The 25,305-nt window shown below is 40.9% G+C and overlaps 1 protein-coding gene across 1 annotated transcript in view; it reads left to right on the top strand.

Moving 5' to 3' along the window:
• Window positions 1-20,038, top strand: part of necab2 (N-terminal EF-hand calcium binding protein 2) — a 97,849-nt gene extending 77,811 nt beyond the window's left edge. Inside the window, exons 10-13 of the mRNA XM_070830148.1 lie at window positions 11,119-11,231; window positions 17,975-18,052; window positions 18,858-18,949; window positions 20,010-20,038. Coding sequence (XP_070686249.1) covers window positions 11,119-11,231; window positions 17,975-18,052; window positions 18,858-18,949; window positions 20,010-20,038 — 312 coding nt within the window. The remainder of the gene's footprint in view (window positions 1-11,118; window positions 11,232-17,974; window positions 18,053-18,857; window positions 18,950-20,009) is intronic.
• The last annotated feature ends 5,267 nt before the right edge of the window (window positions 20,039-25,305 follow it).

The following is a 25,305-nucleotide window of genomic DNA, read 5'->3' as shown; positions in this document are numbered from 1 at the left end:
TAAATCCATCCATCCATCCATTATCTATACTGCTTATCCGTCAGGGTCGCGGGGGAGCCAACCCCAGCTGACTTCGGACGAGAGGCGGGGTACACCGTGGACTGGCCGCCAGCCAATCACAGGGCCTAGCCTATAAATCATATTAAAAAAATCTAAAGAAGTCTGACTGGGTCATATAAGACTAATCAGAATCAGTCATGTCAGACAGGTCTGATGGTTAGAGAGATCTTTTCTGTCCTAACTTCATGTTTGAACAGTTGTTCCCTGGTGGCTGTTTTCTCAGTGCTGGAGATTTTCTCTCTAAATTCAATACCTCCCCTACGTGCATTAATCAACCAAAACCCACACTGCTTACCCCCCCCTCAACCCCCACCTCCCCATCTCTGCTGCAACACAATTTAGTCCACTTAGCCTGCAAAGCTGACAGCTTGCTCACTATATCTGTTCCTGCGTCTGTGTTTCAGTGTGTGAGCCTCTCTCCTTCTGCTCCATATATTTTGGCTTAGCCTTTATTACCTCCCTTCTGTCTTTAACTGACTTCATTGACCATTTTGTTGCAGGCATTTATCCAGCCGGCTACTTACCAAACAGCAAGACCTTGTTAACCTATTTTTGTTTCCCGAATGAAGACACACCTTGTTTTTTCTCTCAGTCTCACATTTTATGATCCATTTTTTAATCATTAACAAACATCAAACAAAACAGACAAAACAAAAACAGAGCAAACCAAATAATAATAATAAAGCAAAACAGTCTCCTGGTTTCACAACTAACAAGAATACATTAAGAAGATTTTGGTAAAAGCAACAGAAGGTCGGAATGAATGAAAGCAAACAACAAAACAAGAGAATTACCCGGAGGAGGAGGAAGAAACCATCAAAGCATGTACACACACACACACACACACACACACACACACACACTTGTATTTCCACCTTTGTGAGGACACTCACTGGCATAATGACAGTATCCTTCCGCAGCCCCTTACCATAACCATAACCAAAACCTAATTCAACAACAAACAACAATTCAACAAACATTAACCTTAAAGCCAAGTCTTAATATTCAAACAGCCCTGTGTAGTTGTGAGGAGCAGCCAAAATGTCCTTACTTTACAAAAATGTCCTCACTTTATTGTAAATGCGTGTTGCAGTCCTCACTATGTAGCAAGTACAGGAACACACACACACACCCAGTACAGTGTCAGCTATTTTTTGTTGCAGTCAATCCCAGCGCCTTTAATCGTCTCTTGCAGTCAGCACAGCATTATTTCACTCACATAAAGGGCTCCGTGAATGTGAATCACAATGTCAATATAGCTAAGGTACTGTGGACAATAGAGACAAAGAGTGAGAGAGTCAGGTAGTGAGGGCAGCGAGGCAGATATATAGATCCAGAGAGACAGACAGCAAAGTGGAAGTGCAGAACAGAGCTCCCTGGCTTTCGTCTCCACTACGGTGGATGCAGTTCAGGGTGAGGGACTTAATGAATAAGATACTTTATTTGCTGTTTACTTAACACAAACAAATGAATCAAAACTGACTGCACTCTCTATAAGCGGCTCATCAGGCACCCTGGTTATTGGGGTGCTGATGATGATGGGCTTCCTTGATTCACGTGACCCATGATATTTAGTTTGTGTTGTGACGTTTTTTTTTAATAGCTTCTTTGACATGAACGAAATACTTGTGAGTGAGTTTGAGTGTAGTTTTCAACCAACAGCAGCACTTTATGTTTGTGAGTAACGACTGTTGTTTTTTTATCTTTTATCTTGTCATGTGTCTTTGCTTTTGGTGCAGGGTGGATTTACAGTGAGCTTGCTGAAAACTTGCTGCTGCAGCTGACATAGTGTAACAGTATAGCATAAGTAGAGAAGAGATGCCCGATGTGAGCATTAGTTTCATCCTCAGGTCGTTTGTCTGCTTGACCTCATGCTTTGGGGGTTAGATTTTTAATGGCTGTTTTGCTCTCTCTTGGACAAACACCAGCAGCAGGTATTTGCTTCCTTTTAAAATTCCAATGGCATTGTTCTCATCTGCCTAAACAGACCCGAGCTGAAGGAGCGAACTCCCCAGTGCTCAAAACATATTTCTGTCAACATGCTTCGAGGTCCATACAGAGAAGTTCCTCACCAAAAATGCATCCCTCATCAGGAGATGTTAACATTGATTAAAAGAACAATTTAAAAGATGGATGGAAAAGCAAGAGATGGCATGAATGTATTGATGTTGGGAGGAATTAATAAGCAGTGAAGAAATAAATTCAACTGGGACAATAAAGAAGCAGGCGCTCAGTAAATCGTGAAATGCATGCAGTCATTTCAAAACAGTTCTTAGTTGTTCTGCCTCATAATAGATAATTATATTATATAAATTAGCTCATTGTGCTTTGCATATCAGCAATCAGAGTAATACAGTCTGAAAGAATGACTGAGATACGTAGGAACAGTTATGTAAGAAAGGGCATTAAAGAACAGTGACACCCCTGATGAATAAATATATGAGCAGGTTGCATCAGTGGAGCTCACAGGGAGCAGCTCTGTAATATATCTGTGTGTGTGTGTGTGTGTGTGTGTGTGTGTGTGTGTGTGTGTGTGAGAGAAAGAATAGGGATAAAGAGGCACGCAGCTTTAGAGAGAATGCGGTAGTCCTGTATTTGTCAGGCACTGACAGATAAAAAGATTGAGTGAAGGTGGCAGCAATAAAAAAGAATTTGTCCTTGGAAATATTTCAGCTGGTGTTGCATTATCAGGACATCAGTGGCAGCTGCCAGTTCAATTCTGTCTTCTTTATGAGTTTTGCAACTTGATTGTGCCTCTGGGATTCACCACAAATGCTAATACGCCATCATGTATCATTGGCATGTATGAAATGTACAATTTTCCAAACGCTTTTTGGATGTTCATTTTGTTTTGCGAGTGATTTGTGCAGAAAAAAATTCATCTCTTTGATTGCCCTATAAATAGCAGCGTGTCTGAAGAGATTTGTTGTTGTTTTATCAGGCAAAATATGAATGAGCGGACCTGCAGTCCCGCAGCGCATTAGTATATTATGAAACCTCAAAGTGTTCATTGCAGCCATTCACTCTCGTTTCACCAGACAAGCTGGCCCATTTATAATCGCAGCAATAGTCTCTGAGATGGGATTTTAATACACATGATAACATCAGGGAGCTACACGCTGCAACCGCAGTCTGGTTTCATTAACTGACGCTCTAATTGGAGGTTCAAGAATTTGTTTTGTTGTCGTTTCTGGCTGTTGATGCTCAGAGCTGATTGCCTTTTCAGCACTGCACATTCCCAGATATCAGCTGTCAGTCAAACAGTCTTGGCACATCCATAATTCCCAATTATGGATTCCTAATTATGGATCAATTAGACCCACATGTTCAAATCTCTGATTTGCTTTATCCACTATACATGCACAGCATGTCACATTAAAGCCACAGTCATTCAATGAAGCATCATTCAATTGTCTGTGTGCGATGTGAAAAAGGTCACTTGGAAATTGGAACAGAAATTGATTCCCCGAAGTTCACCTCAGCTCTACACACCATTACCACCACACCTTACCATCTTTTAGCTCCTTGTTTTGCTTTTGCTACCCACAAATTCAGTGTTTTTGTTTAGTCATTTCCGACTATAGCAGTCAGCTGCTTTTAGCCAAAGAATTCTAATATAATAAACCCACTGTACACTGTAGCAGCTGTTACCTGATCAATGTAATGGCAACATGGTAGCATTTAACAACTGAAGAACTAGATATTACCCTCAGAGTTGGTGGAGACCAAATCAGTGCTAACAACAAGAGTGAATATTGATTTGTGAGGTCGCCAGAAACACACCTATGAATGAAGGCTGTTGTTGCTCCGTGCTTGCTAGATGTGCACAGCCAATTGCTCGCTAACACCTGTATTTTGATCCAGTCTACTGCTAGTCCACTTTAATAGTTTACTAATCAAGTCACATAGGCTGAAAATGAAAAGCATAGTTTGACATGGTGCTGCAGGCCAAAAATGATGACAACCACTGTTATAAGTGTACTGCTGCTTATTGGAAGGCATTTATTCTTCTTCCCCCACTGCTGCAGTCAGCAGGTCAGGGCACCGTGAGCCATACTGTAGTCATCCATCTATTATTGCAGCCCAAAGGACAGATATGCAAATTATCCCTGAACTAATGAAGGGGTTCTTTCTTTTTTTTTTTTGTTTGAATAAATGAGGAATTCCTTGAGCCCTTGAGGGAGGAAGAGCAGGAGAGAGGGAGGAGGGTTGAGGATAGGGAAGAGGGACAGGGACGGTGAAGGAAGAGGAAGAATAAGTAGGAGGGAAGAGATGAATAGTGGAGGATATAAGAGAGAAAATATGGGGACATTGGTGACAACAGAAAGCTGCAGAGCCTTTAGATGTCAAAAACAAGAACTCAGGCAGCGAAGAGAAGTGGGAAAGGAAGGCCTGAGGAAAAGACAAGAAAGGGGGAGTGTGTGGGAAGATGAGGGGTTGAAAATGAGAGAAGGTGCGAGAAGAAGACCTGAATGTGGGTGACTGGTATATCCCAGTTCCCATGGTAACGCTAGACTGAGCCCCCCCCCCCTCCACATTTATACTCTCACATCTTTCTCCTACTCCCATTTTCACACCCAGTGGGATAACAGCATGTTAAACACACACATACATTCATCACACATGCAGTATGGTGTGTATGTACAGTATGGTGTGTATATACAGTATGGTGTGTGTGTCCTTGATAGATGGTGATGATCTCTGCATATATTGTACAGCTGTGAGTGCACAGCTTCACACTGGGGTTTGCATACAGGAGAGAGAGAGAGAGAGAGAGAGAGAGAGAGAGAGAGAGAGAGAGGAAGCATGATGCAAGCTTTCCAAATGCTTTACATTTGACATACATTCAGCTCACTAACATTTGACAGTATATGTAGGTCTTTGCTATTATAATACATGAAGTTTTTGGTGGATAGTCCCACTGATGGTGTGGATTTTCTTACTTGTGCGCCCCCCACAGGTTGTATCTAAAATGACTCTATAATGGCTCTATACATAGTAGATTTTAATGATGAGCAAATAAGCAACAAGATAAACGCGCCCCTGACAGACAGACGGCTGTTCTGTTCGACAAATGCAGGACATAGTATATTTGGCATGCAATAAAAGATAATAATAGTTGATCATAATTGTGATTGGATCATTCGTTTTACTCTCTTTAAATATAGTCCATCAATAACATCCCACAATGCACCTGAGATATTATATTACTAGTATTTTCAAAAGCACAGCTTGATACGTTGTTCATTCATGTTTCTGCATGTTGTAAGAAATTCGCCCACTTCATTTCTAAGAGGTGACAAGAGGAATGCAAAGAAATGAAACAGGGCAGACTGAGAAAACATCACCTGTGCCGTATGTTCGTAGTCTCTTCAGATGAGGCTCCAACGTATTTGCTGTCCAACCGTTTCTTTTGGGATAGACCCAAATGTCAAACAGGTGCATTTTTTTCTTGACGCTTCATACGTTTTGCTTTTAAATTTTTCCTTGAAGCCTTATCAGCTGCAGTTTAAACAGATAATGCGTGTGGCACCTGCAGGAGAGTCACAGCTGGCTCAATGACACTCTACTTGTGATTAGATTGTTCATTGCGATTTTGTGAGAGCGCCAAAACCGTGATGTGAAAATGTTGACAGGTCTCAGCTCTACTTGGCGGCAACATGAGATGTAGATCTAGAAAAAGCAGGGTGGGAGAATGCCTATGGAGCCTGGGAAAAGACAGAAATCAATGACATTTATACAAGCCTATGAATGAGGCTTCACGCACCTTCATGACATGCTGATAGTCAGCCACTTGTCTACTCAAACACACTTGTAGAGTCAATAGCTTCCAATAAACACACACTCACACACACTCACTGCATGCAATAATTCACAGACTTTATAGGTGCAAGGGGAGGTACATTTATAGATGTTCTTGCTGACACAACACACATTCACACACATACTGAAGAGACACCACCCTTTTATATTGAACGCTCAAGGCAGTTCTTAAACAATATAAAGTAATGAGCTGCAGACCAGGAATCTGTGTGTATTTCATAACTAGTAGGCCTTTAAGGAGCATTCTAACACTCACACTGTTTCGCCTGCATCAATTTAGTTCTGGGAAGGGTTTTCAACATGGTTGTCTTCAATCTATTGTGGACAAATAATTGTGATTTTATTTTTTTCCACCAAACCCCAGCGCCACAGGCCTCACATGAGACTTGAACTTCAATCAGGCTTTAAGCCGTAGAACACAGACTTAAGACTTAGTCTGAACTTGAAAAAAAAGGGTGTATGTAATTTCTAGTAATCTATTTTTTGGCTTTTATATTCATAAATTGCATTGTAGTCGTCTTCTTCTTCAACACTCTGGGCCTTCTGTACATCAAAATAAAAATAAAAAATTGCCTTGCAGAGAACAATTTAGTTCAAATGTCAGGCAGCATTCAGGATATATTATAGCCATGGTTAAGATGACAGCACCAAAGAGTTAGCGCTGCACTTCTTCATTGACCTTAACACTCAAACTGTTAATCTCTGCAGCTATAAAATCTACCCATTGTCATCAGAGACAAATTATTCATAACATATTACACAATGCCTTTTAAAAGGAAAGACTTCTCTCTCCTAATCAAAACAACTAGTGACTCTACTTATTGCACAATACCATCAGAGGCATTACAAGCACTGATGGACAGTTTAAAAGCTAATGGTCCTTGGTACATAGAGTTTAACAGAGCTGTCATTGTTTGGCCCCTCTCACCCTTCTTCTTGCACTTTAGTTCAATTTAAGTGCATCTCATGAATCCCCAACCCTGAGAAGATTGCTTTCACATACTCTGATTTGTATGTGCAGAACCAAAGTGGAAAATGCAGTCTGACATCTTACTGTAGTAACTGATAAAGATCAGGCTGATATCTCGATCCATTTCAGTAAATTATATTTGCTAGATGCATTTTATAGAATTAAATTAAGGCATCAAATTAGATCTCTTTATTCTTCCACTGTCTCCAACAACAGTAACTTAGTAGGGAATTTGACAGTTTACATTCACAATTACTCACATTAGACATGATGAACTTTTTATGTATGTTAGAGTCAATATTCTGTAATTTCACTCTGTTAGCCATAGGATAAATCTAAATTGGTCCTGGAATTGTGGAGAAGGTAGGCAAAACAATTTAGAAAATTCACAAAATAAAAGAAAGGGCTCTTCTTTTGTCACTGTGTGGGGCTGCACTGGGGGAGTGTAAACCAATGATATCAGCATTTCTAAAATCCTCAGCACAAAGTGTCAATGTGTTACTTTATTTCTAATGAGAAAGATGATGCTTTTGTAATGTCATCAATGTCAAGTTGTAGCCTTAAGCTTTTCCACATGCATCTGATCAGTCCGTCTTTCTTTTTCAGCTGCTCAGTTATATTCTCAGGCCATCAAGACAAAGATGCTAACGTGTTGCCTGGGTGGTTGCTGGTAGTTTCTGGCCTGTTACCTCCATGGATGTAGCTTTCATACGGACCATTAGCACAGATGTTGGCAGTGCGGAGAGTAAGAGGCTCCTGATTTATCTCCTCTGCAGGGTCAAACTGTCAGAGGGGAGCAGATGTAATTGTAGTGATTCAGTCAAAGAGGCAGGATGATTCACAGAGAAATAGTGATTAGATTAACAGAGGCTGCTGGGTAATGTAGTGTTTCTAATTGTGTTGGTAGGATGTCTGCGTGTGTGTTTGTGTGTTCACCTCCTAAGCCTGACTGTACAGCAGTTCTGCCACTTTTATGGATGCTTCACACATACACGGCAAAGCAATCATTGCCTCATAAATCACACAAACACACACACACACACACACACACACACACACACACACATATACAGACACAAAAACAAGACATATCTTCAGTGACGCACAGCCAGGTGTTCATTCTTGCAGCTTAATGTTGCAGTAATACCATTGCCTCTTGACAGCAATTTTAGTTAATGGCAGCAGATAAACAGAGCAGTCAAGAGATAAACAATCATTACATGCTGATAAAACAGATAACGTGTTATAGAAGCGCACTAACACACAAGTGAATGCAGATGTGTTGAACACTTGGAGCCTGTATGTGTACAAGCTCCAAGAGCTGTAGCTATTATCTGCTAAATATAGTGAGCTCACTTATTAGGATGTTTTACAGCAAATTATTTCCTGTTACACAACAACACCTCCCATGTCTGCAGTCACTGCCAGTTATCTTGAAGATTATTGGGGATATTTCTCTGGGAGAAGGGGGGACTTCAGTGAGAATCAGTAGCCAACAGGCTTAGCCTTCCTGAATATCTTGAAACACAGAGCAGGCAGCAGTGATTTCCTGGCAGATAAATGAGATTTAATCACATTTGTATTCTAGAGGAGGCCCAGAATGAGGCCAGAGAGAGAGAATCACAAGGAGTAGGAGGAGGAGAGTGAGAGCATGGATAGAAGAATTGGAGGGTTAGTGTTAGGTAAGGTAAAAATGAGGTGAGAAGAGAAATAGCACAGGGTGGAGGTGGAAGTGGAAAATAAGCCAATGTCAAGTTAAAAGTTGTAAGTAGTTTTGGCAAATGGAAAAGCAATGGACTAAATACTTCTTGGTTCTGTTTCACTCAGCTTGTATCTGTTAAACATCACTTCAAAGCTTTGTCTTATTCCATTGTTACGCAGATGACACCCAGTTGTATCTATCTTTTAGTCCTGAATATTTTAGTTTAACCGTCTAACTTTCAGCAAATGAATGCTGGTCAGTTCAAATAGTGGCAACAGTTCAAAAAGCAACACACCCACAGTGGAGCACTGATTCAAAACTTTCTGCCAAAAATGTAGGAATTGTTTTTGATAAATACCCGGACTTCAATCAGCAAACTAAAAGTACTGAAAAAGTCATACCAGTGCTTCCCAAAAACAGGTTAAGAACTTGAAGTTACTGTAAATAGCAGAAAAATTTAACCGAAACATTTATAGAACAGTCTTGGTATCATTTTGGTATCAGTCCCTAAAAAGCAAAGAGCAACAGCTTCTTTACTTTTTACACAAATATTCATCCATCATCCAGAAAGAAATCTACATATTTCACATTCTCTGATCTTTCACTGCAAACCCGCAAACATGGCCAGGTTTCCACTGATGAATGACACATTCAGACTTACCAAAGCATGAATGGAAAAATACTCCATTATAAGTAAGACTCCTGCATTCCCAGCCCTTCAGCATTATCAGAAAATGTGTTTATTAAAAGTAAAAGTGGCCATTCTGCAGAGAAGTGGTCCTTTGGGGGTCTCAAGCCAAAGTACTTGTTTAATATATAACACTATGTTGTATTTTATGTGCTTATTGTATGTTTTTTTTTTTTATTAAATCTTAATCATAAAAGGGGGCACTAACTACAGCAGAGGAGCAAAAGGTACAATAACTCCTGAAATGTAGTAAAGTATAAGTGTGAAGAATAAAAGGAATAAGGCTTAATGTTATTAGAAAAAAGACAGATATGGTGTTGGAGTAAAAGGTGGAAATGTAATATCTGTATGAAAATTAACTTGCTCAATCGCTGACGAGATTTTTAATGATGCTGGACACGAATCAACTAAGACCTAGGAGGGGGGAAGGCACTGCGCACAGGATAAAAATATTGAAGACTTTTCTGACTGGATCGCAGTAAAAACAAAGGACTTTTACTGTTTTAATTGCTGTTTTATTTGCTTATTGTTGTGAATGTTGTGAATTCTAATTCTCATGTAAAACACTTTGGATTGCCTTTGAAACATGCTGCCTTGCCTAAATTGTCATAACACGGAAAAACTATACTTTACTATGGTACTTCAGTCAACTGACTGGACAACTGCCAAGTCATTGCAGATACTGTTGCAAATCATCAGTGAAGGAGCAGGTAACAGTGGTAGGTGTAACAAGAAACCAAATTATAACACATAAAACATATAAATAAGTGCCCATGTGATATTGGCATGTGTGTATGTGTGTGAAAGTATATTGTGAAGTCTCAGTGAGACACTGCTGGAGTTATCTAGGTCATAGTGGATGAATTTTTAATTATACTGTAGTGAGCTACAGTAACACTGGCACATAAAAAGCTGATGATAGCAGCTAATCTCATCTGATCAAAACCAATGCAGCAGCATTTCCTTGGTTCTTCTTGTTGTAAATGGGATTTATACAAATAATTGCAGATAATCTTCCAGGCTCTAATTGTACAGCACTGCAAATATACACATGCACCCACCTTTCACACACTAAAGCTTCAGTATATTGGACCATTAGGAAGGAAGCTGCTGTTTTGTGTAGAAAGTTAAGATCACACATAGAAATGTTGCAACAAAAGATATGGCCAACCTCATACACACAAACGCACAAAGGCCACTGGAGATGTTATAGTAACATCTTATCAGTGTTCGACCAGGAAGTTGCCATTGAAACATTTCTATAGACTGTGTGAGATTATGAACATTCAGCTTTTACCGCTGGGAGAGTGGGACTGTGGGAGGGTACTGCCTCATAAAGGATTAGCAGTTGTACCACAAATCTTCTGGTAACTGAGGGTGTGATAATAAAGCTGCTATGGTACCTAGATAACAACACAAAGCACTTACTAACTACACTGAAGCAGACAACTGATGTTAGCTTCTATGATATACATTAGCAAATCAGATATGTCAGCAGCAGGAGACCACTTTGTAGCTTGCTAACAGCCTAACATGGACACAGAAAAATCTCACTGATTTATGCAATCGCCAGAGGTAAAAATCTAACGTTAGGCTATAAACAAACTACACTACGGTTGCATGACTGCAACATCACTAAGCTACTCAAGTGATCAATGTACAAGTTGGAACAAGCGTCCACAGACAGGCTGGGGCAAAACAAATGAGCATATTTCAGTCAATAAATGCAAACAAAAAGGAAATTTAAAAAGTCAAGTAAAGCTTCATTCATTGGTACCGAATGTTATGCTGTATATCTGTCTGCTTGGAACACAATGCCTTTACAGTAATATAGAAATGTAAAACTGACCTCCCTGTCTCTCTCTTCCTCTGCAGTCCTTGCTGCTGATTCGTCAGGAGATGGTGGTTTCCCAGAAGAAGCTCGGCGAGTTTTGCGAGGCTCTGAAGCAGTACCTGAAGAATGTCTCCACTCAGAGAGACTGCTTTCAGTAAGTCTCAAATTTTCACCACTGCTCTGCTGCTACTGCTGCTGCAGAGTAGCACCATAACCCTAATCATTTTTAATATTTAATGCGTTCCATTTTCAGTATCAGGACCTCACTGTTTTTCTAACTTTATTAACCACTACCTCAAATATTCCCTCTGCTGGTCTTGGATTTTGTCAGTATTCATTACTGTTAATGCACACACACAGAGACACACACACACACACACACACACACACACACACACACACACACACACCAAAAAAACTGTGGCGCTTGGAGTGAGTATTTCATCATTATCTTTCAAAAATTTGAAATAACTGTTGTAACTCCCAGGTGGTTTGCATCAGTGGGATTCTAATATCATGCTGCATACCCAATGTGTATAATATTGTACCTGTAATGTAGTCTGATATACACATGCCGTACCTATTAGAAACTTCCTGTGCCTCCCACTTGGAGCCTCAGGGTGCTTTGAAACAGTCTAATATCCAGAGAGAGTTCTCCAAATCCCAAACTCAATATGCTGTATGCATAGTCCACAGTCGTATTCTGAGCATGCCCTTGGCAAGACTTCAAGGTCCCGGCTTTACTCTGGCTCTGTTTCTTCTATTGTGTTACAGTTTCTCCAATCTGTTACAGCAGTCTGACCCTTGGGATAAAGGGTCTGCAAGATGTACAAGGTCTGAGATGTCCATATAGCACATAATGCATAGTGCATAACATTCAATAATTTGGGGGTAATTCAAGGTATAAAACCTTTTTAAGTTGCTAAACCAGCGTCAGCATATTTTTTTGGCACTTGGGGACAGCAGAAACAACCTTAAAACACAACTTTAACATCACATTTTAAGTAGACATGGCCATCATGTTAGCAAGCAGTTGCATAGTTATACTTCCGGCAGACACAGAACAACTTTATCAATCGACTTGAAGTTGTGTCTCTGGCCACCTAATTAACGTTGAGTCCTGTATTCCCTCTCATTTTAGCTCTGTTTTTGGTCTACACCAACTCCTAAAGGAAGGAAATGGGAATATCTGGCTGTTTAACTGCTAAATACTCTGCTGCGTTCATCGGTTAGGTGCTAATTTTGTCTGCTGTTTGGTGCTGGGCAGGTGCTGTACAGTGAGTTTATCACTGAGTCTGAGTCTGTAAATACCACTGAAAGCGGTTACTCTGATCCAAAAGAGTAAAGCTGTGGGCTGTGAAACCAACAGTATAGAGTGCTGCAGGTCACCAATGTGTCACCAATAAACACCACTTTATTACTTTTGAAGTATAAAACAATTGCCATACATAAAAAGTTAATGTTAGGCTATAAATAAACTATAGCACGGTTGCATGACTTCAACGTCACCACCCCTAAGATACACTGCAGTTATAATCTACGAGTTGGAAAGTTCAAGTCGGAATAGTTTGGATGGGTTTGACATTTAATGTCTGTAGTCTCATTTCACCATTTGCTAGCAACCACCTTTTAAAAACACGTAAAAGTTTCAAAATTAATGTGTGAGCTATATACCGACATATTTTGTGTCACACAACAGAACGTTAAAATCTCTAACCAAAAGTCCATTCAACCCACTGACTACGAGACGAGGGAATCGGAAGAGAGAAGATGCTAATTCATTTCCTGGTTTTAGGAGTCGGTCCTGCAGCATTCTATTCAATAACTAGATGAACTTCAGAGTTGAATGATGATCCTCAGTGGGTTCATCAGTACCAGCAGATCTTCTCAAATACAAATAGTAATGTGATCCATTGTTAATACAAATATATTGAACACAGTGGTTTTAAAATTAGGCAGATGCCATTTGCACCTGAGCGTCAGTAGGCAACAACACTATTTGTACTATTGGTGTTAGAGCTTTGTTGCAAATAGCCAATGTGGTTATTTACACCCAGGTGTGTGCTGGAAAGAGTAGTTTTCTGTTTAATGTACACTACCTTTTGTTTATTACCTTACCCAACCTTTGTATTTTTGGTGCCCAAACCGAGCCAAGTAATTTTTGTGCCTAAGCCTAACCAAACTGCAACTGAAAACTGCTAATTATAAAAGAAAATGTAAATATATAAACCAGCAAGTAAACGAATTAATTTTTACTGCTGGTCCTACAGGGAACTCAGGCCATGATCTGAACTATTCAGCCACCATATTCATTCGCTCTTTATACCATGTGACCAGACCGGGTGTAAGTAGACTAATTGCTATTAGTCTACTTGCAACCGGTCTGGTCATCTGGCAACCAGGTGCAAATAGACATTCTGTTAAAATTAAGCACTACCCTGACGCTGCTGGCTGACAGGACAAACTACATATCCAACTACAGTGCCTGTAAAAGGCATTCAAACCCTCCCTGATTTCATCGTTTTGACTTCACGTTCTATCGTTTTACATCTGTAAATCATAGTTGACGTAAAGAGGTTTTTCTAACAGTGTAACATTAAAAAGTCTTTAATGTCAAACTGAAAACAAATCTCTACAAATGGATCGAATTAGAGTAGAAAACACAAAATAAATGATTCAAGTGTTTACTCCCTATCTGTAGTAAAACTAAGTCTTCACTGCTGCAGCCAGTTGTTTTTAGTAGTCATGCAATAAGTTGAATGGAGTTCATTTGTTTGCTGAATAGGCAGTTACCCAGCATCTAAAAGTACTGTACATCATAACAAAGGAACTTTAACAAACTAAGTACGTATGAGGTGACAGACGCAAGAACATTTACAAGACAGTGAATATCCCTCTGAGTACAATAAAGTCAGACATAAAAATAAAACAATATGGTACATTTGTACATCTGCCAGGAGGAAGGCGTCCTAAAAAAAACTGAGCAGTACAGAGACATTGTAAAAAGAAGGTTCTGGTCTAGTTAGACCAAACTACTTTTTTTTTGGCAGTCACACCAAAAAGTGGAGTCTAATCCAAACAGCACACAGCAGAATCACACCATGAAGTCTGGCGGTGGCAGCATCATGCTGTGCGGATGTTTCTTTGCAGTAGACTCTAAAAGCCAGGAGGGAAACTTGCAGCAAAAGACATTTCCTTTCCAGCAAGACAGCGATCATATTTATGTAAGCTACAATAAAGTAGTCTGCCAAAGGTGCCTTTCCTAAGTGTTGACTAAAGTGGGATGAATACATGCGGTGGCTCTCTGACTGGGAGGAACCACTCAAGGTGGTAATGATGAGAATGTTTTCAGAGCATCTACATTTAGAAGCACAACACTGAACAAAGAATAAATCCTTTTTTTTTTGCAACTACCTGATTCTAATTTACGTAACAGAACAATGCCTGCATATCGTGTAGTGGTAATGTAATGGTGCCTGTGGGGAGGGGCTGTGTCTGAAGAAAATAATGTCCTAAAATGTAAGTGGAAATCTAAGTGGAACTGGGCAGAGGTTTGGGAGTTCAAGCAACTTGTTGTTTTTGGTTATTTAGTGCTGTACACTCACGCTATGAGGGAAAAGTTGGTCACATGGTCACACAGTCACAGTCCTGCAGTGAACCATGGCCCTCCCCTCGGCTGTCAGGGGGCAGACTACGCTGAGGAAATTCAAACTGCACATCTCGACCTTGGACACTCTATGTTTTAAAACCTCTTTTGCTTCTGTGGAAGCAGCTGGCTTCTTGATTTACTGATGCTGATCCCAGCGCTGTTTCTCCACCACATTTACCGCCATGATAACAGCTGTGTCAGCATAACCTTGCGTCAAATAGTATGATTGTACGTCTGCACTTTGTGTCTGTGACGTAAACAAGAGCACTGGTTTTTACAGGTGCAACCTTACAAAAGAAAGTCCAGTTTTGCTCAGCATGAGGAGAGTTTGAGCATCCTGCTGAGTTCTGGACTATATTTTACAGTCAGTAGTCATCCATTCATTCTCTCTCATGAACACGTTCTGTGATTCAGATGCTTTGTTTTTTTCAAGGTCTGCAGGAATCTTAACAACCCCTTTGCTAAGAAATAAAACTAAAAAAAAAGCCTTCAGTAAGTCACATGCTCAGTTACACCTGCAGAAACCTGGAAAACAGAGAGTTTTTAATGATTCAGCTGAGGTCAATAAGCAGCACACACAGGTGGACGGGGGCCTTCAGGTGAAACACTGCAGCCATTCTGATGATGCTCTTTTTTGTTTGTTTCTACCTTTGGCTTTCTCACTAGCTTGTTGGCTCAGTTGTTACTCTTTCACTTTATCAGTAAATGGGGGCAGTGCACTGCTTAGGTAAATAATGCATGAGGGAGGAGAGGCTTTGTTGATGTTGGATGCCTGCTCATTATCACTGAATAGACTTTGCTGTCTCTGCCTCTCCCTCTTTCGTGTCACTGCGTATCTTTCCTTTTCTCTCTCCTCATTTCCTCATTTAATCTTGCACAAATTAACTGTAAACATATAAAGTTTATTTGGTGTCTGCCTGCCCTGTTCATTATCTTTCGGGGTGAGTGTGTGATTACATGCACAAACACTTTATTATGTCCTCCAGCAGAGCTCACACAGCTCACATCGTTGCTTTAACAGCCCTGTTTAAGTGTCTAGCAGGGAGCAGCAGCCTGTCCCCCCAGTGCCCTCCTCAGGTTCAGGGAAGAATTACCTTTTAGACGTACACGCTCTGGCCGACTCAGAAAGCAGTGGGGCATCCAGGGGCATTAAATAACCCAGTAGCGCCTCAAAATTTTGCATGAAGCGAGCATTTCATATTTCACTCATGAATCTCTTGTATATCAAAGTGTTCAAAAAACAGAATATGCAAACTATATTATTATAGATTGTGAAGGAATCAGAGAAATAGTAAAAACTCCTTTCATGGAGTTGATTTTTTTTTTATTTTTAATTACTGAAATGTTTATTTTAAACTCTAATCCTTTTCAAAGATGGCAAATTTTTCATAATGTCATTTTTCCTAATTACAATTTTATTCAATGGCCCCTTTCATGACAGTGGAGTTGTCACCACTCTTTCACCTTTCTTCTCCACGCGGAGCAGAGCTCCCATGAGGAGCGGTCTGAAGAACATCACACATCTGTAGCGGCTGCTGATACATTACCAACAACCATTATTTTAATCACGAGTAAAGTATTTTTCAATGAAATAATTATTATCATTTACATTATCTCCAAAAGGACTGTGCATCATATTCTCTTGGGAATAACACACTTCACACTGAGGATACAATTGTTACAAGGCAAGGCCTGCGGTGTGAGAAAGGATTAACAGTGAAGTCTCTCTTTCTCTGTCTGTCTGTCTGTCTCACACACACACACACACACACACACACACACACAGAGAAAGCTCACATAATTCACCTGCACTTCAGTTAGTATTTGTATGACACCAAACACAAAGCTATCAAAAAGCATGACCTTAATCTCACTTTAAACCTTGAGCAGAGAAACACAATGGTTTTCAAATTGTTAAGTGACTAATATGCTGTATTCATTTACACACTGTAAAACTCTACAGCAGTGCCCCGACTGCAAATACTGTCATTTATAACACGACCTGACAGAGAATCTTACTCTGACTATGTCCTGAGATCTTTGATGGATGGTTGTTGTAATCAGCCGGCTTCACTGAACAGTCTGAAAGGTTTACCGCTCTGCTGTGCGGTGAAACACAAAAGGTCGTGACGGGTCTGTTTTTGTTCTGTGAAAATTGGATGGAAAATTGCATTTGTGATAAGAGGTACCCTGAACAGGCCAAAACAAGCACCAGAAATGCACCACGCTGCCTGATCTGCATAAACACAACCTCAGCCGCTCCACTCCTCTCACTTCCATGTGCTTAGAAAGAGAAAATGACCAAACAGGGACGTTTTAACCCTTTAACGTCCTCACCAAGAAAAAAGCAATGAAAAAATGTATTCTTTATATATTTTATTTCCTTGGGGCACTAATTACAAAAATCTATGTTTTTTTAAGAACAGACCCCACATTTTTTGAAATATTGGCCTCTACCAAACGGTTGAGATGTCGTAAGTAAAACATGTTTTCAATAAGATATAGTGAGTCAAAATGTGCTCTACCATACGGTTGAGCAGAAGGTTAAAGGGTTAAAAGAACGGACCTGGAGCAGAAGAAAACAGGGGGGAGAATCAGTTGAAGTGGTTTGATAATGCAGGGAATACACACACTATCTGGGCGCATATTGACTCTCTAACACCATTTTTCTGCTACCTGAAACCAAAATATTGCTGTCGTCTATGTTCCAACATGACAGTGTTTCCAGTTCATCCCAGCCGCCCTTAAATGTAACAATATCTAAGGAAACATGGACAAAGATCCCCTGTGGGTCATTTCCTTGCTGAACCCATATCTCAGTACATTCAGAGGCGATGTGGAGCCCTTGTCCATTACCTATAAAGTGCCTCATAGAATTGGCCAGTAACAGTCGACCTCCCCCAGTTGCACTGAGCAAATCACACACTGTTCCACTGTATTATGGCATGTTTCATTTTCACAGATTGCAGTTTCCAAGACCTGTGGTGCTAAGTGCTGTGGCATCCGCATTGTGCAGGATGAGGGAATAATTCACCATGTTTTATCCTGAAATCCACTGCTGTGTGCCAGTTTGTGTCTTCATTTCAATAATGCACCTTTAATATGCACCTGTTTGTTTGCCCCCTTCATTCCGCTATCCCTCTATCCTCCCTCTTTCTTCTCTTTTACTCCCTCTTCTGCTTTGTCTCATCTATCTATTCCCTCCTCTGTTATGCACTCATTCCCATTCTCCTCTGTCTCTGCCCCAGTGTGACTGCAGTGCGACTGCCGGACGGTTTGTCCTTTGTCGTCTATGAGTTCTGGGACGGAGAGGAGGAGTGGAAGAGGTGAGTTTTCAATTATGTGTGGCTTAAAGTACTTAAAAATAATAATATTTCAACCCTTAAGCCTAAGCCCCTGGCCAATATATGTCACTCATGCCAGAGCCTTTTGATTTTCTGCGTTAGTGCAGTTAAAGCTGGAGTCTTGCTGTGACACCAACAAGGAGCCAAATCAACGGGCAGGATGAATCGTCTGTAAATGCTGAGGAAGCCCATTGCTGCAAAATCTTTCATTCACAATGCTGATCCACTTTAAAAGTATTAAAAGTCATTACTGAGCGCGGACATTCATTTTGTTGTCTGAAAACGCCTTTGAGTCAGCACTCTGGCTCCTCTGAAAGTTTTTTGGAGCTGAGCGGGCCGTTCCTTCCTGCCATTGTTTTCATTGATTGGTGATTGTCAAATAAAGAGAGCACTCGCTTTTCCTCCATTACTGCCATGATCTCTGTTGGAAAAATTCCTCCATCCACATTTTAATTAGCTTTTCTTCAGTCAGCCTCTCGCCCCCGAGTTGCCGAAGCACTCGAGTTGCGTCAGGTCTTCATGATTTAGTGATGGTGCCGGGCATGAGGAGAGGCTGCTGATGTAGCTGCCTGCTGATCTGACTTTCTGCTCCATTGCTCACAGCATCCCACTGCCATTAATATTTCAAGTCTTACAGTAAAGGCTAGGGGCCGCACTAAGCGGCTGGAGGCCACGTGTGCTTTGCGTGCGTTTATGAGTGGCTGCGCAGACACCCGTGCTCGTTTTTCATGCATGGACTGTAACTACGTATGTGTGCGTGTTATCTCACCCTCCCTTCTGATTCCAGGCACCTCCAGTCGGCCCCCAACAAAGCCTTTCAGCATGTGAAGGTGGATACACTGTGCCAGCCGGAGGCCATGTCCTCTGTAGCCGTGCCAGGTCAGTGGTGAAATACAGCTAGTATGGGATTTTACACTTCAGCTATTGTAGGAGCAGGGCAAAGATTTTAAACATGGCTCAGTCAAGCTCAGATGATTTGTTATGTTTGTTTTCTCTCCACAGAAAGAACAGATAAGTAGGATGAACTGTACAGTATTAAAGTCATTATCAGATGGCAGTGAAGAACAAATTCACCTTCAGAGGCTGAAGGACTGATAGAACTAATATAGCAAGTTAACTAGAAGCACATACTGCAGGCCACTATACATAAAACATTTATGTCTGATCAAGGTAGACAGGGAAGGAACAGGAACATATTCATCAATGGCACTGATAAAAGGATATAATAATTAATATCTTTGTTATTCCTGTATTTGTCTTATCAAAATAATTGGAAAATAGTGTAACTTTAAGATATTCGAGGTAATAAAGATATAAAACAGAGGAAAGCTGAAAATCCTCACATTGTAGAAGCTGAAAACAAGCTTGAAAAGTTTTCCTGATAAATAACTGAAATTATGAACTATTAATGATGAATTGTTCAATTTCAGCACTGACTAAAGAACAGAGCAAAATAGAAGTTAGTCAATAATAAACAGAATATAAGGAAATGGTGTAAAAATACAGAATTGCAGAGCAGAACTGATAATGTGGTGTCCTCATACAGCCCAAATAGTGGCTGTCTAATTACTTGAAGTTCAGAGGCACTCTGAACAATTAAAGCGACCTGGCAGCATTTAAATGGTCTGACTCTGGCATGCGTCCATGCACCCAGGCGTAGGCTGTCAGTGACTTTAGGTGATGCCTGGTAGGCTGCCATTTGGACTTTCCTCTCGTCTAGCTCTCGTGTTTTATCCTTCTCTCTTCTTCACTTCTCCTCCTGCTCCTCTCATCCTCTTCCCTCACCCTCTGTCTTCTTTTTTTCCTCCGCCTCGCCAAATGTCTCCTCATCTCCGCTCAATCTGTTTCCTCTCATTCCCTCGCACGTCTTTCTGTCTGTGCTCCTCTCTGGGACTCATTTTCTTTTCCATCCCTCCCGTTTCTCCCTCTGTGTTTACAGCCGCCTGGTGCAGTGTGAACAGGGACTGAGCATGAAGACATTCAACTACACGCCAAGACTCCTGGACACTCCCCAGCTCCTCTTTGACCCTCCCCAACTCCCCCCCCCACCCCGACCCTAAAACCCTTTTTCCCCTGCGTTTCACCCGCTCTCACAACCCCAAAGCCCTCCTCTCTCAACCCTCACATTCCTCAACTCTTTTTGTAAGTACATGTTTACACAGTGCAAATGAATGGTGTCAACTGCAGTGAAAATTGAACAAACAGTGCATTTTACAGTGTGAGATTACTAAAACGCGTCGGCATCTCACCATAGTGGTTTGCTGGCTTGAGATATTGGGTTATGTCATGGTCATGTTTGAAGTAGCGATGAGCCACTGTCAGGTGGAGTTTGTTATGTAGCAAGGACCCTGACGTTGAATTTTTCATGTAGCAGTTATTGTTTTTGGGTAGTCCTTTTTTGGATGTGGCATTTACCACCAGTAGCTTATCAATTTAGCTGTGATTATATAGTAGCGGCTCATTCCACATTCGCTCCCCATACAGTGTTGTAAGTGGACATTATTCTCACATCAGCCATTCCGACCTCACATCTACATGTCGAGTAAATGAGCACTATCGACAGACCTAGTTGGCAGATTAGCTTGCAATCTCAGGAAAAACTGAATGTTTGAATTTAGCTTGAAGGTTATCTAGATGTCTAGTTAGCTGTCAGACTTAGTTTACTGAGTCCCTAAGTGACTGAGTTGGAGTTGTGTCAAAAACAATGTTAAAAAAAAATATATATATATATATATACACAGTGAGAACCATGAAGGCCTTGCAAGCAGTGAATGGGTTTCTAGGGATGAAGAAGTGTGTAGTTAAAAATGTCCTGCACTGACATGGACAGGAGCTGGCTAGAGCTGCTAAAAGCTGTGAAATAGTGTGTCTGCTGGTTCAAAAACTTGATAAAACATCAATACATACAGTAATAATAATCCATACAATGTCGCCCAATGTTCTTCATTTTGATCATTTTCCACTTTTAACAATACTCTGATAGCTAGCTGTAATACGCCACATGCCATATTAGCCCGACTTTAAGACAGCCCCTATTTCGCAAACGCTGTTTCGGTGAGATAAAGACTTTCCGAGGCCAAGAAAAAGTAATACAAGGAGGGCAGATGGAACATATCTGACTTTAAATGCATTAAACTAGAAAATAAAACATGTCTACTATCTCAAAAGAAGAAAGAACTAGAGAGAGAGGTAGAGCGTTCTTCTCAAGCAACAGCTCAATATCTCACTATAGGTTACAGTCCTGCTCACTAGTGCTAGCAGAGAACCAGGTTACAGTTAAACCTTAGGCTGTAATGCTTGTTTATATTGAAGTCGGCCTGCAGATGAATGCAGCCATCGGAAGAGACACCAATATATTTTATCATTTATAAATACGTGGAATTTGACCTCAAAATCCAAGATGGTTTCTCAACATTTATATACAATGGCTGCTGTGGGAGTAATGTCTACGATGCAACGAACACAACTCCAGGTTTTACTGAGCAAACAGAACCCTAAACTCAAAGCTTTGTGAAGCCAGACACCGCGATCGAATCTGTAGATCAGATGGAGACATGACCTGGCACCAAAGACCGGCCAGCAGGAGGTCAGGTCAGTTTCCCGTATTATGAAAAGATGTCAGTCTTCACAAATATTTGGGTATGTAGATGCCAGTTTGTGATTGACCCACACTTAGAGAAACATTGAGAAAGTTGGTGATTTATATTTCTTCATGTAGCTTTTATTTCATGAAACCCTTCTGGGTAAAGCGTAACATCAGGGTCACGTAAGAGGTGAGATGAATAGACTGTTTTGCTGTCAAGGGATAATTTCTGACTTAGACACGAGTCTGCTGCTACCTTGAGACAGAAGACACTGAGTAGAGCGATAACGGCAGCATCTCACTGTTCTCCATGCAGCTAAAGTTTGTTTCATTTCCGCCTTCTGTTTGTGTTTTCCTTGTCTGAATTGGCGATGGGTAGCTTATATTAGCTGTGTAAGTCTAGTAGAGATTGTACATATGAAAATGTTGTTCTATTACGATTATATTTGTATTTATTGACATCTTTTAGTGCTATGGTGCAAATTTTTCCTCAGTGGAAGTGGCGGGTTTGCTTGAATCAGAATGCCTACCATCAGAAAACGTCACGCTGATATAAACCCATCTGAATGACAGTGAATATAAAGCCTTAAACATCACCACATGGTAGGGGAGGTTTTAAGGGTTCCTTTTTTGATGTGATGTAAACCCCCAGTGAGCAGGGTGATGCCCACTAGCGGTCTTTCGATGTGGACCTCTTCGCAACAGATCACGCAACACCAGTTCTGCGTTGTACTGACATGTTATCGATACAAAGACAGTTTCAGCATGGCATTAGATTTCTGTACACCAGACTTTTTCAGCGATCAACATATCACTGGAAAAACAACCTTCACTCTGAGATAGGACTTCACACCACTTAGCATACTGTAGCTGACAGATCAACCACCTCAGCGTCAGTGTCTCTAACACACAATGATCATGTGTATCGCCACTCTTAACCCCAACTACAGCTCTCAATGATACCTATAACTCAACTAGAGGACACTACAGAAAAACGTGGACCATCAGTATGAAATGCTGGATGAGTCTGATGAGCTTATTCTTCTCATGTGACCATCAGCAATATTGCCCAGTGAAGGTCAGCTCTAGCAGCAGAGTGGCTCGCCTTACGACAGAAGATCAGGGTCAAGCTTTTTTTTTACTCCACGTAGTTTTCACATTGCCTTGGTTTCTTTCCACAAACCAAATCCATACAAGAGGGTTAAAGACTCCGCAGTAAATTATACATAAATGTGAACAAGACTGAAATTGGCTAAATTGACATCCTTTCCTTCCTTCAGCACGATTAACGCTGGGATAGACTCTGGAAAGCTATGATTAGGCGAACAAACGGAATCAATCGAGGTCGAGTGCTGTCGAATTTTTGCCACGTTTTTTTTGCGTTCTGCCCTTACCGTGTTATTGGCGGATTCGTTTCAGGAGGCTTGATCAGACCCGTCTCTGCTTCTGCTCTGATCTCGTTTGATCTTAAGCAGAAATCACACCATGTCCCAAACTGAAATCTCTTCTGAGGTCAAATTCAGGTCGAATGATCCAGATTCAAACCCCCCAGACGCCTCGCCTAACCTCACCACCACTAACACCACTGTAAGCCCACCACTGTAAAACAATCAGACTCTCACTCAGAAAGCACAATGTAAAAATGAGTGAATAGTGTGACTTAAAGGTACAGTATATTAGAGGTTATTGAGTATGATGAGAGTATTTAGAAATATATAGTATTACTGTTTGTCTGGTTAAAGGTTTGTTGATGATTCACTCCTTCTGTATAGCTCTATACTCTCAAAGGTGCCATCTTACCATCCACCTCACTGTTGAGTCTATTTTCTCTGTTTTCATCTGTGAATGACAGTCAGTCTGTCATCTGCCAGTACTGTGGTAGCAATGACCGGGGTTCCAGCTACACTGATACTAATACCGATCCAGCGCCGTGCCCTTCTTTTAGAGCGCTGAGCTGCATTGAGCAGGGCAGGACTGTGTGGAATATTAAATATACTGTCACAGAAATACGTATTCCAGTAGGTTTATAGGCATGCAAAGGCGTTGCTGCTTTATCTGTGAAATGTTTCTACTAACCTCTGAGTGTGTTAAAGGTGTCCTGTGCAGTTTTTGACCACTAGTAGCGCTGCACTGGAGCAGTGTGTTTACCAGCGGGTCCCTGATTTGATTTTAAGGTGCATTGCAGACAGGATACACATTCTTTTTTTCACTGTATTTTTCTGATAAACACTTAATGGCAGTGAAGCACCAAGACATGTAGCCAATAAACGCAACGAAGACAAAGGCTGCTAGCTAGCAAACATGGATGTAAACAGGATTTAAATCAAAAAAAAAAATCAACTTTGCAACTGTTTAATGAGGAAGGAAATGTAGTCAACCCATTTGTTAGACATCAAGGATGCACATGCTACTACTGTCTAGTATTACTACTACTGACACTCAGCACCTGTGCAGCTCAGTTGCGGTTCACAGTGCTAGTAGAGCCTGATTTGTGTGTCAAAACGAGGACAGGGTGAGTGAAACCAGAGCGAACTTGTAGCTAAATCAGATTGTCTGCATGTTACCTTAAGATTAGATCACCACATTCCTCCACACTAAAGATTTGAGTAATGCAAACCTTCCTCTCTCCTAAACCATGTCTGCAGCAGGTTTAAGTTCAGACACAATGTCTACAGTGATTTAAACTTCAGCTTCTGAGGACACAGAAATGGGCTTTTACAGACCACCAGATTTGGTTCCAAGCTAATGACTGTTGGAAACACTGAAAGCAAACATGACTTCGGTTTGTTTCGAAGAAAACTCTGCATGGCACCTTTAACCCCTCACTTCTCAAAAAATACGACATGCACTCCTGTGCAAAGACAAACTGTCAAACCTTGTTTGCATTCAAGAAGGAGCTGCTGTTTTCTTAATAGAAACATAAAGCCATATTGCATGGATCGATGTTTACATGTCAGTGACTTACTATACTGATAGCCATAGTTTACAGCACTCGAGTGCCCAGCTGAATGCAGCCCACATGCTCTAATCGAGGGTTTCTTCCCTGTACATTGTGCCCAGCTTGGTTGGGTTGTGTATATGAGATAGATAGTGAGTGAACTGTCAGAAATGCCAATACTGTTTCCTATTGATACATTCCTGAATGTCCCTCAGACTGTGCAACCTGTTCTTTTCTATCCTCCTACTCCTCAGTGCAACCTGTGCTTCGTCATACAATGAAAGAGTTATGCCTTTGAAATGTAGAGAAACAGGCCTTGTCTGATTGTTTCCTGGCAAAGTGAAAAGATTAAACATTAAACAGGACATACAATACGTGGAGACTGGGCCTGCTGCAGGCAGCTGCAGCTGTAGGGGAGCTGGTGGACGGGAAGCGTGTCACCAGGTTTACCTCAACAAGTGTTGCTTCATGATACCAAGCCAATCAGGAATTTGCCAGTCTGGCCAAGGCCATAACTCTTCCCTTCTATGGCTGTGTTCTTTTCTATCCCTCAAATGAGTGCATGTCAACTGAATGTCCAGTAACTTCTTTGCTGTAGTATTAGGCCATGCTACTCTTCAATGGATTTTGTGCATTTCTTACATTCTTCTTTCTTTTCTAGTATTCCTATGAAGGAAACAGAGACTAAAATCTATTATATAAAATATATATGAC

Source organism: Pempheris klunzingeri, chromosome 5 (assembly GCF_042242105.1).
Source record: "Pempheris klunzingeri isolate RE-2024b chromosome 5, fPemKlu1.hap1, whole genome shotgun sequence".
Taxonomy (NCBI): domain Eukaryota; kingdom Metazoa; phylum Chordata; class Actinopteri; order Acropomatiformes; family Pempheridae; genus Pempheris; species Pempheris klunzingeri.
Note: the sequence above shows the minus strand (reverse complement) of the source record. Positions and strands in the feature narration are given on the sequence as shown.